Genomic DNA, 12,534 nt, shown 5'->3' with positions numbered 1-12,534 from the left:
TATTTATTTATTTGTTTTGATGAGTCGAAAAATTTATGTTTATGACACGAATTACTTTTAACGAATATGCACAGATGCGTATTTGCACGGAACATTTTACTATAAAGTTTCAAAATAAACAAACATCACAAAAGAAGAGCGAAACAGTGACTCTATCTCAACGGGAAAAAAATTCCACAATAACCTAAGAAGCTCGCTCGTCGAGAAATGTAACCTGATCAGCCTGAGGAGGGGTATAGTGCCAATGCCAGTTTTTTGTTTCTAAAATTCTGTACAAAACGTCAGTTGGTTGTCGATAATCGAACGAGAGTGCTTAGAAGAGAATGGTGCACATTTCAAACATTAAAGTAAATTAAATATTATCGGTAATATGTGTTATGCGATCGCAATAATACATTTTGCAATAACTGATTCTTTACTCATCGCGCATAATGTGTAATGTGTACATGGCGAGGAACTTTCGTAAACGAATTGATGTGTAAAAAAGGTGGATATTTTTAACGTTTCGATACTAAGGACTGGACAATCGTGGTGCTTATGTGATTGTGTGTTTGTTTAGTGTGGATTTCGGAAATTGTACTATTATTATACGGAAGACATCAAATATGACAGTCACCCTTTTTACTTGACAATCCCATAGAGCGGGTATTGATATGCTCTTGTGGATTTTAGCGAGTAAATAGGTTTCTTGTCATACGACGATATACTTCAAAATTAATGAAGAATTTTCGCATCGTAAATTCACTCATGAGGTAAGCGTCCAAATATTCTTTAATTTTATGTCGTTAAACAAATAGTCATTTTTTTTAATTATCTAAAAAAACTGCGCTTGATCTTTACCTTTATTTTCGCTTCATCCATACAATTAGTTTCGTTAATAAATTTATACTTATTAATAGTTGTGAATTTTATAACTACTTACCGGCTGACATATTACCGATGATGGTAACTATGTTACCGATATCGCGCGATTTGTTTGTTCACGACCAGGGTCAACCGTCACGCTTGCATCCGTCGCTCTCGCATCTGAGCGCGCGCTATTCTCGCGCTCTGATTGGTCAGTGTTTTTCATTAATAATTCAAAAACTAAGCTTTAACCAGCATTTTGGTAAAGGAAAAAGTTGTTCAGAATCACCCCAGCTACCACCCCCTGAAATTATGCCCACCAGTAGCCGAACACCCTGTATCTATTCTCTTTCGTAAATAATATCTCTAACCATTGCTCAAACTTTTTAGCTGTACCTTTTCAATGTACTTAATTGTCCGAAATTTCAAAGAACATTTGTCTGAAACTTATTGATGTGTAAATATGCGTATCATGTGCTATCTATATGTCATTTTTTTAATTAATCTCCTTACAATTGATAAAAAAAGGACTTACAATTATAGAACACTTAATGAGAATGAAATTTTACCGTTTAAATGAAAGCAAAATGTAACAAGAATATGTAAAAATAATTGTGTAATTAGAACAATTAACATACTATTATTGAAATTTATTAGTTTACAGTGAACTCGATTTTGTTTATTAAGATAATACATTGATTAAGGGACACAGCTATTAAACTGAATGTAGAATATCTACAGAATAAGTATGGCTGTGAAATTTTTATTAAAATAATGACTTTCAACCCACGTGAAAGTTTTATACAAGTTAATTGTTATAAGTTTAAAATGTTTCCTGTGTAAAGAGGCTTTATTTTGAAACAAACAAAATAGTTCCTTATAAAGTTATAAAAATTAGTTTGGATAGTTTTGAAAAGCTGTAATATTAATATAGAACATTTTTGTAAATATGAAACTTTCTTTTTTATTACCGAAAATATTTTGTTTTAGCTTGAATAAGATGACTTTTATTATAATAAAATGTATTGTTAAAAATTATATTTTTAATTTGACGAAGTTAAAATTAATAAAGAATTAAAAATGTTGAAAATTATACTACGGTAAAAAACTATATGTATTTACATGTTATAGAAATAAGGCACAGAATAATTTATTTATGGCATAATGTATTATGTGTGTCCATCAATGTAATACTGTTGACAATGTATATGTATATTATATGAAATTATAACAAACAGGGTAATTAGAATCTCAAATAACTAGAAATACGAAAAAATTACAAATAAAATAGACATAATGCATTACTGTTCAAATATAAACAATTACTAATTATTGCAAGTAATGTATTTAACACAAGTAAGAAATATTTCTAGTCAATAAGGAAGTGTTTGTTCAAAAACAGCAAAGTGGATAACAATGTGTAATAATATAATTATTCTTGACAAAAATTATGTATTTATGTATAAAAGTGTTGTTGTGTTATGATAAAATTTTATCTCTTAATAAAACCAATTTTTGTTTAAATAAAAGATAATGAAATACAAATCATTATAAAATATTGGAAAATTTGTATGTACATAATTACCTTCCTTACAAAAATTAAACAATGCAGTAATATTGTTTCCTATAATTTCTATTCCAGCTCCTTCATTGCATTAGTATTTTATTTAAAAAAACAGAAATACAAATAGAATATCAAGTACTTTATTAAAAACATGTACAAAACTACATTATTTAATTGATACAATTATTTTGAGAGATTAAAATATTGCTAATAATATAATACCATTTATAAAAATGATAAAAATTATCTAGTTAGTAAATATAAAAAATAAAGTTCTAGTCCATTTTAATTATTAGGTATAATTAGTTTGATAAGCTTATTACACTAATCAAAGTTCATGTTATTGCGGCGTTCTATATCTTTAATTTCTAACATATCTGTCTTAAGATGCAGTTTCATAATTTCTCGCCAAATATCCATTCTGTGTTGTTCATTGTCAATTCCAAGCCTCAATAAAATATTTTCATTTATTCTTAGCAAAACTCGTCCTGTGATATCATGCTTAAATAAACATCAGTAACATTGACCATGTTCGAGGTACAAAAATGCAATAGAAACATATATCTATGCCGCAGACCTTAAATCAATAAGATACTTACATATAAAAATTTCTCATGGTATAATTGATAATAATCGCTACAATGTCTCCTTAACCATTTTTGTACATCTAACACATTCCACAAATAAACTGGGCGAGGTCGTGCAGTTTTATTCTGCAATTTTTTTATATGTATTTTGTTAATGTAATATTAATTTATTATAGTCAGTTTCTTGTTAACATAAAGGCTGCTCTACATGCTGATTCTAGCATTAATGTATGCTGCTTCCAAATCTAATATGCAAATGGAATCTACATATACTACGATTTGCATCGTAAAGCTTGGCAGTTAGTGCATGAATTGAACATGTTTCAGTGTATAGAACAGCCTTAAGCTGACTTATACCAACAGTCAATGACTAATACATTCACATACCTTTGGCTTATTAGTAGAATTTACTACTTCTTCTACCATTATAATTCAAAATACAAAATTATAACAAGTACACATAAATTAAAAAAACTTGTAATTAATAGTATGTAAATAAAAGCAGTAAAAGTATTCTATACAGATTATTTGCATCCATTACATGTACAGGTTACAAACATTGCAACATCATAAATTTCATAAAGTGTAAAAAATATGAATACCATTTAAATTTTTATGATATAAATGCACTAAATTACGCCGTAAAAATCCAATGCACAAAAGTGGTGCAAAAACAATTCAAGATGTTTGTCATCATAATATTAGTGTGTGTCATAACATTACATCAAGTATCGCCATTTTACTACCAGGCAGGGTATGCATTACAAAAAGTTACTAAAGTTAAGAAACTACGTAAAATATCCTTTTGTAATCCAATTGATGATGAAACTTGTATTTCTAAAACTTCATGTATAACATGACTAGTAATCTTTTCTTTTGTATACTTCCCATACCATCAATTCTTTTTCTTATTCACATATTTTTGGCCACTATGACCCGATTTGAACCCTCGATGGAAACGTAGTCTATAAGGGACAACTCCAAGTAAAAATGGGCTAACTGAAGTTAACTGAGTTGCGTGTAGCAAGCATGTTCTGTCGTTGAACGAGCCATACTGTATTATTTTATGTTTTTCTTGTCTATATACATATTTCTATATACAATGTCTGACAGTTGTAGGTTATTATATGCATAACAATTAATTAAAATGTTGAATGGTGAAGTTAATAATTTGTTAAAATAACTGACCAAAAAGGTGGTACCGTATTTGTAAAATTATGTGCACGATATAATACATTGAAACTATGGAAAACAAGACTCAAACACAACAAGATGACAATAGTGAGAAGCTTATTTTACTTTGCAAAATTTAGAATACACAGAAAATAAAATTAAATATATAATTACAGAGACTGACAATGCTATTACTAAAAATACCATTCCATTAATAAAGGATTTATTTCATGTGCATGGAAAAGTTGGGGAAGGGACTTTCAGTTCTGTGTTTTTAGCTACTTTAAAATCTTCTGATGGTTCTAAAAAATTTGCATTAAAATATTTAGTTCCTACTCGACATCCTGAAAAGATTGAACGAGAATTACAATGTATGCAACAGATAGGGTAATATAAATTTGTAATATTGATTATTAATGTATAAAATATATAAAAAATGTCATTAATTAATATATAAAAAAATCTTATTTTAGAGGAAAAGACTATGTGGTTGGTTTAGAATTATGTTTACGTAGTTTTGAAACAGTGATATTTGTGATGCCATATATGAGACATGATAAATTTTCGGTAAAATGCTTTTATATTCACATTTAAATTATTTTTTAATGATCTTATAATTTTGTTGTTAATGATTTTAAATAGGAATATGTACAGAATATGACTGTTCAAGAAACAAAAGATTATATGACAGCATTATTGACTGCATTAAGAAGGGTTCATCAATTTAATATTATACACAGGGATGTAAAGCCCAGTAACTTTTTGTATGATAGATGCAATAGAAGGTGAATATAAATAAATTATTGCAATATAGTATTACGATAATATACAATTTATACCATTTTTTTTTATTTATAGGTACTTATTAGTGGATTTTGGATTAGCACAAGAATATGTACCAGAGGAAAAACCTAAACATCATAAATTAATTAACTCCGATGTGCAGTCTGTTAAGCGGAAAAAATCAGATGAAGTATTAATTATTTGCAATAATAAAGAATATATTTCTATGAAGTAATGTTCATTATATATTTTTAATATGTGTTAAATATATGTTTTTAGAATAATTTAAATTTTTCTCTCAGTACGAGAAAAAAAGTTACAGGAGAAAAATGTTGTTGTTTTGGAAAACCAAAAATATGTTCATTATGCACATCAAGACCAGAACAGACAGCTCCAAGAGCTGGTACACCAGGATTTCGTGCTCCTGAAGTTTTATTGAAGTATCCTTCTCAAACACCGGCAATTGATATCTGGGCATGTGGAGTGATGATGCTATGCATTCTTAGTGGTACTCAACCATTTTTTCATTCTCCAGATGATTGCACAGCTTTGGCAGAAATAACAACTATATTTGGGTCTAATAAAATGCAACAGTGTGCACAAAAATTAGGTATAAAATATAACTGTTTTTTGAATTCATATTTTAAGGCACTTCAATTTTTTTATTTATTTTTTTTATTTACAAATTTTATTTATTTTTCATACTTTGAACATTTTGTTTACTAATTCAGGAAAAAAAATTATCTTTAGCGAAGAAATACCCGGAATTGATATTGTGTCCTTATGTCAGAAATTACAAAAAAGAAATAAGAGTTTATTAAATAATAGCAATCATAATTTGTATGAAAAGGTATTTTTTAATTTATCATTTATTTTTAAATGTTATTATAAAATTACAATAAAATATAAAAATTATTTGTAAATAACAGTGCTTAGAACTATATATCAAATAAATATTTATTAAACGTTTTAAGGTATCATCGGGCAATCAATTTCCGAAAGAAGCTTATCACCTTTTGTTGAGTTTGTTGGATTTAGACCACAAAACACGGTTTACTGCAGATCAAGCTTTAAATCATCCATTTTTTAAATCATAATATGTATTTATCAGAATGAAAAATAACGCTAAGCTTACTATTTTTTTATTAATTGGTATTGAAAAGATATATTAAATGAACTTTGTACATATACATATATTTGTATACAACCATATATAATACATAATTACTTATACAAAATAAATAGTTTTCAAACATTAAGTAAGTAAGTAATGTGTTATGCAACAATATTGTATAATATTAAGTTGTTAATAAATGCAATATTTTTATAACTTATCTATATCTAAAAAGGGAAATACTTAAATACATATTGAGTCTTTTGACTATGCTATTTACTATGAAAGACAAGGCACTTAGTCACATAAAATATATTGTTATTGCACACTTTATAAATTAGCGTATACTGATATTTATTCAACAGTTTCCAAAGTACTTGTATTTGCCGATGTTTGGTTGTCACTTTCATATTTCCTAATCAGTTCCCATTTGGATGCAGCTTCTAATGCCTCAGCTGCTAGTTTCTTTACTTGTTTATTTTCTACTGTATCACTTTTTGTTAGAGCCATTAAAATTTCCATAACATCAGTTTCAATTAATCTTGCTGCAACATCCTTTGTACTTTTAATCATGTTTGAGACAATAACAACTCCTCTATGTTGTAAATCAGCATTAGGATTAGCAAGTAGAAAACGTAATGATTCTAACCAGTCTTTCGAATCAAATATTTTTATACAAGATTTAATACTGGTTGATGTCAGCATTGCTAGGGCTCCTGCTGCTGCCATGCTTGTTTCTGTATCTTCGTCCGCGCAAAGAATTACCAAATATTTAACTCTGTCATTTTCTTGTTCATAGTATTTTATAGTATCTTCGCACATCATTAAATTATTTACAACTTGAACAGATGCACGTTTTAACATTTCATGATCTTCGTACATATAATTCTCAACTTTCTGGAAACCTCCTTCTTTCAATATTCGTTTTCTAACGTTATCATTGACACCGGCTAGATTACACAAAGCCATTAAAGCTTCAAAATTTTCAAGTGCACAACATTCTGGATTCAAAAGATTTACAAATGGCCGAACTACTTCCATTATTCTTTGTCCAGGAAATGCAACTTCTGGATTTATCGTAATTCCTAAACGCGCAAGAGCTTGCGATGCTTGCTTTTTTCCCTTATCTGTTCCATCTAAAGCTAATGGTAACAGTGCCTTTGCTCCACCTTGTTGTACAACGATTCCTCGTACTTCATGTTGACTGCAAATTGCATTAAAAACACGTGCAATTAACTCTTTACTATTTTGACTTTCTGTTTTAGACAGTGCAACCAGTGCACTTGTTACACCAGCCTTAGCTAGTGTGATTATTCTCTTGTTTACGAAATCTATATCATCAAGCTCATGTTCTTCGGGTATATGATGTTTTGCAAATTTAGCTAATTCTATCATTTCCGGTATAAGTTCCTGTTTATCATAAGCATTACACAAATTTACCAATGTTGTAACAACACCATAAAGTACTGATTGATCTCCAGTTTTAGCAACTTCAATCATTGCTTGAATCGCTTCTTTGTCTTCGATTAATTTTTCTTTAACTTCAGCATCGAACGTAAGATACGACAATCCTTCTACTGCCCATTTTCTCATATCTTTTTGTTTCTTAGGGTTAATTAAGAATCTTCTACACGCTTCAGCTAATTTCTTCGTTGCTCCGTCAGCAAACGGCCTTATTGTGGCATCTGTACCACCTGAACTGCCCAATTTACACAATCCTACCAAAGCACGTACTCTGATAGAATCATCTTTGGATTGGTACAATTTTTTTAATATATTCACGCCTTGATTTATAATCGCAGTTGCTTTATCCTTTTTCGATGCAGCAGCTACAATACATTCGCAAGCAACCTTTTGTTGCAATATATCATCTGTGCCTGCCATAACAAGTATCATTTCTAAGATACCTTCTTTAGCAATTATCGCATTTCCAACATCCAATGGACCAAGTAGTAAGGTTGTTAATGCAACTACAACACGAACCTGTTTAAAAAACAATAAAATTTCTGTTAAGTACCATAAAAGAGATTCTTATTATATTATAATAATGTAAGAATAGTAATTACCTTAGACTCTATATCTGGTGTAAGCAACTTATCTTTAATATACTCATCAATAGCAGTTCTAAATTTATCTTTCGCTGCATCATAATACATATTTTCATAAATCCTTGCCAAACAGACACTAGTTACAGTTCTAGTAGACGGAGTAATGTCCATGGCAGATTCATATTTGTATTCTTCAAGCTCACTCGCTACTTCCATTAAACGTTGCAAACCACGAAGTTCGATCAACCGTTCTGCCCAATTTAACGCGGTATAATGAATATTTCGCATAATAAGTTCTATAATTGCATCTCTAGCTAATCCAGAAATTGTTCTGCTTGTTGTGCTGTACAATAAACAAGATAAGATCGTATCAATCTCCTTATTATATTTATCACATAATTCTTTTTTCGGTTTTGAATCTGGTTTATTCTCCATTCCACTGTAGGTATTAAGTATAGTCTGTAACATAGTTTTGAATCTAGTTAGTAATAATAATTATTTCTACAGTAATAATAAATTTTTATATCTACTAGATATATATACCGACCTGTAAACAATATTGAGCAGCATTTACCCTTTCTGAAATTTTACTGTTAATCATTTCTAAACACCAAGGTATTCCTATATCTTTTAGAATTTTTTCAGTTCGATCAATATGATCTTTACATAATTCTGCAATGATTCGAATTGCGATTGTTATTATTTCTTCATTTTTCTCAAGTTTGAGCATCTTAATTATTTTAGAAACAATTCCATCACTAAACATCACTTCTGCTCCTGCTCTTTCACGAGCAAGAACAAGTAAATTATTCATAGCTGTTTCCCGTTTTTCATTATCCCCTTTCATTTCAAAAGCTATATCCATCATTTGTGATACCTATAAACATATAGTTGTAAAATAATTATAATATACATACAGATGTTTTTCAATTACTTCCATATTTTTCCGGAAGATTTCATAATTAGTCCAACATATTACATAATTAATAATGATATACAAACCTTGGCACTGACACGAGAGTTTTGCCTGTATCTTTCTTGAACAATTTCATGCAGTCTTGCAGCTATAGGTTGAATTGCTTTATTGCCAGGATCAGCTGAAATTATATATCTTGCATCACGATATGCTTCCTCATATCTTTCTAATGCATCCAATGCTTGACATCTACGAAACAATGCCTTAGGATCATTTGGACATATTTTAAGTGCTTCATCGCAATCTTTAATTGCTTTATTGTATTCTGCTTGTTTTAGATATGCAGCAGCACGATTCTTATAATATATTGCTTTTTCAGAATTTTCTTCATTTGTAAGCTTTAGTGCATTTGTATAACAGCTCAAAGCTTCTGCCCAATTTCCTTTATTAAATTCTGCATTGCCCTTCTCCTTCCATTCATGTGCACTTATATTTGTTGTTTTTGTCATGATGAACTTTTTAACTCAAAAATATCTGTAATAAAGAACAAATTTTAAACAGACATGCATTATACAAAATAATACATTTTATAACTTCAATGTTAAACTATATAAGGTATCTTATTTTTTTTCATGCACTTCAAGAGCTTAATCTATAGATAATAGTTAGAAAATAATAATATGTAAAGTTTGTCAATAATACTTTAATACAAAATTACAAAAATATCCTGTATGCATGAAATAGGCATTAACATTTTATGATAAATTTGAGGTATTCCACTGAACAGATATCAACCTATTCTTTGCAAGAAAATGTTTTTTCTAACACAAAATAAAACAGTTCAAAATTAATAAAATAAAATAGTTAAAAAATTAATCATTTACTAATAAATTTTGTAAGACATTTGTTTATTTTTACACATAAATTAAATCATCACAGTTTACTGAGAAAAAACTGGAGTATCTGTATATCTGAATTAATTCATGTTAAGCATTAAATAAACATGCTCTTTAAATTAATGATTTAAATTACTTAAAAAGATTATGAACAATATTAATAAAATACTTACTAAACAATGATTATTATTTATTGTATCAAATTCTTAAACGTATTGAAGATTCACTCGCTGAATGTAGGTTAACAGCAGCTCTTCCCAAAAACTGCAACGCGATACTGAGACTGGTGCCGCTTCCACATCGTATTAAAAAAGACATAGAACTGCCCAGACGTTACTAGATTGTTCATCGTTTATTTTAAGCTGTTTATTTCACAGATTGGATAAAAATACCGTCGTTGGGTAAAAATAGGACCATGCTACTTAGTGCATATATGTAAGAATGTATACAATTTCATGGAAGAATGGAACCGTTTCGCGCAGCTCAACTGAGCTGAGAAAGCTTCTACAATCTGTGCTGCCACAACGTGATACATTTTTCATTTATACAGTAGACAAAATGTATGTACCTAGAGTTCAATTCTTAGAATGAAGAAGATATACAAAATAAAGGACCACTAGATGGATTGTTCGGTCTTAGAAATATCATAAATGCGCATGCGTGTTATAAAATTTGCAGAACAAGATGCGCACAACGAACGAAAATTACTCGTTCGGTAGCCTGTTCTCCAAATAAAATTGAGTGTTAGGTAGACTCTACTTTGTGAGTTAGATTAGGTTCAAAATTAATAATTTATACATTAATGATGTATTTCGCGTTAAATTAGGCTTGAGTTAGATTAGAAAAGTGTTAGAATGAATTAGGAACACTAATCTACCGGTATTTTATCCAAAAATTACTGCAGAGAAGAAATTCTGGAAGATTCTGGAATTTTTGCAAGTGTTTCGTGTTAGATTAGGTTTAGATTAAGTTAGGAGAGGATTTGCATGGATTTGGAACGCTAACTTAATTATTCTTGTTCTGCGATGTAATTTGATGCATTTGGAAGGTAATTAAACCAATGTAATCATTATTTGAATTTTTTCAAAAATTGAACATGTGGTGCCATCTCTTCGGCGAACAGAGTGAAGTACACACTTTTGAAACTGTAGTTTATTTAGTTCTTACATTCTACCGCAAAGTGGCACCACATAAGCCGGAAATGTAGAGTTCTTCTCTGTATTTTACAGAACCCTACTCTTTCGACGTGAAAAGGCAAAAATGAATTGAATTCTGCACTTGAATTTTATAGTTTATTATTTATAATATTTATTATTTATAATTATTTATTATTAATACAAAATATAATCGCGCATTTATTCAATTGTTGCACGTCCCACGAGAGAATGGGATTTTTTACGCGCCAAAATGCACTTTTGGCGGACATTAAATCGGATGTGTCGTCATAGGAGATATGGTGATCATCAGTCAGTCAAGTGCCGTGTGTTAAAAAGAGACCTGTTATTAAAGCCGTTGGACATGAAGAGTTCTGTTTGCATTTGTGAAGAAGTGTTTAAAGGTATTGTCGCTTGGTCGTATTCAATATTATTTAAAAAAACAAAATCATTCACTATTTATTCGGTAATTAAACATTCACTCAAGAACGAGTGTTAAAATAAGAGGCAGAATCAATTTCGATAAAATTAGTTACTTTTATGAAATCATAAATTGATTATACTAGGTCTGTTTGATTGAGGCGCTCCACGCCTAATCTAACAGTGTTGAGCGAGCGAGTTTTCACGCTAAAGCAAAAATATTCAACCGTGTCATCCGGTTGAATTGGTTGAATGGTGTAAAAGGAAAACGTAGACAAAAAAGTTGAAAAGTCAAGTACACAAACGCGAACAAATTCAATTTTGCATTAGAGTCTACGGAGATATCGTTTTTCGGTGATTATTCCTCCGTGACATGCGCGGGCGGCGCGCAGGAGGAATATACACGATATTGAGTATGCAAAATCGTTAATTACTCACTTTCTGAGCACAGTCTATGAACTTTTATGATTAAAAAATGTTCAGTGATTTCCTAGCTACTTTCTCATATCACATACGTTCACATTTTTATTGTAAATAATTAGTTATTAATTAATATCCAACACGAAGTCGGCGGAATACATCGTCCGCATCAGCTAATATGAAATAATTAACAACACATTTTCTAAACACAGTTTATGCACTTTTATTATAAAAGAATGTTCAGTGATCCCTCAGCTACTTTCTCGTATCATATTTGTTCAAATTTTTAATGAAATTAATTAGTTATTAACTAATAACCTAAGGCCAGCCACGGTGACAAGCGGTATACACGAGGTCATTTTGAATAATTAATTACACGTTTTGTGGATATATCTTGTGCACTTTTATGATTGAAGAATGGTTAGCAATGCATTATTTACATGGTTCGATAATAAAAGTTCATAAATAACGTTCGGGTAATGAGTAATTAATTATTTTGTGTCAGCATTCCGATATGTACTTGAGCCGCCTATGTCAACTCTTCTGCGCATGCAAAGTGCAATATTTCGGCACTTTGGCGACGTAGTATGGTTCCTAAGGCATTTAGAAACAA

General features: G+C 29.9%; 3 protein-coding genes across 7 annotated transcripts; 1 reads left to right on the top strand and 2 right to left on the bottom strand.

Moving 5' to 3' along the window:
• Positions 1-2,534: 2,534 nt before the first annotated feature.
• On the bottom strand, positions 2,535-3,860 carry ave (sterile alpha motif domain-containing protein aveugle). Of its 2 annotated transcripts, none has more exons than XM_076534786.1 (3): positions 3,600-3,860; positions 3,010-3,123; positions 2,535-2,911 (listed from the first exon to the last, which is right to left on the bottom strand). In XM_076534786.1, exons 1-3 carry the CDS (start codon positions 3,600-3,602, stop codon positions 2,735-2,737), a joined length of 294 nt encoding a protein of 97 aa, XP_076390901.1. In that variant the 5' UTR covers positions 3,603-3,860; the 3' UTR covers positions 2,535-2,734. The 2 variants fall into 2 exon arrangements, with proteins under 2 accessions (XP_076390901.1, XP_003700644.1); XM_003700596.3 differs by having other exon boundaries at positions 3,385-3,825.
• A 224-nt stretch (positions 3,861-4,084) lies between these two features.
• On the top strand, positions 4,085-6,287 carry LOC100882025 (cell division cycle 7-related protein kinase). 4 transcript variants are annotated; one of them, XM_012279306.2, is made up of 8 exons: positions 4,085-4,278; positions 4,347-4,557; positions 4,644-4,737; positions 4,813-4,955; positions 5,029-5,184; positions 5,256-5,563; positions 5,704-5,803; positions 5,928-6,092. In XM_012279306.2, exons 1-7 carry the CDS (start codon positions 4,242-4,244, stop codon positions 5,772-5,774), a joined length of 1,020 nt encoding a protein of 339 aa, XP_012134696.1. In that variant the 5' UTR covers positions 4,085-4,241; the 3' UTR covers positions 5,775-5,803; positions 5,928-6,092. The 4 variants fall into 4 exon arrangements, with proteins under 4 accessions (XP_012134696.1, XP_012134695.1, XP_012134693.1 ...); XM_012279303.2 differs by having other exon boundaries at positions 4,086-4,278; positions 5,685-5,803; positions 5,928-6,287; XM_003700676.3 differs by having other exon boundaries at positions 4,090-4,278; positions 5,029-5,143; positions 5,233-5,563; positions 5,685-5,803; positions 5,928-6,287.
• unc-45 (unc-45 myosin chaperone) lies at positions 6,127-10,471 on the bottom strand. The gene is made up of 5 exons (XM_003700597.3): positions 10,101-10,471; positions 9,118-9,565; positions 8,663-8,992; positions 8,134-8,574; positions 6,127-8,050 (listed from the first exon to the last, which is right to left on the bottom strand). Exons 2-5 carry the CDS (start codon positions 9,538-9,540, stop codon positions 6,422-6,424), a joined length of 2,823 nt encoding a protein of 940 aa, XP_003700645.2. The 5' UTR covers positions 9,541-9,565; positions 10,101-10,471; the 3' UTR covers positions 6,127-6,421.
• Between the last annotated feature and the right edge of the window lie 2,063 nt (positions 10,472-12,534).

This window comes from Megachile rotundata, chromosome 1, assembly GCF_050947335.1.
Source record: "Megachile rotundata isolate GNS110a chromosome 1, iyMegRotu1, whole genome shotgun sequence".
Lineage (NCBI taxonomy): Eukaryota > Metazoa > Arthropoda > Insecta > Hymenoptera > Megachilidae > Megachile > Megachile rotundata.
This window is presented reverse-complemented; position numbering and strand designations above follow the sequence as displayed.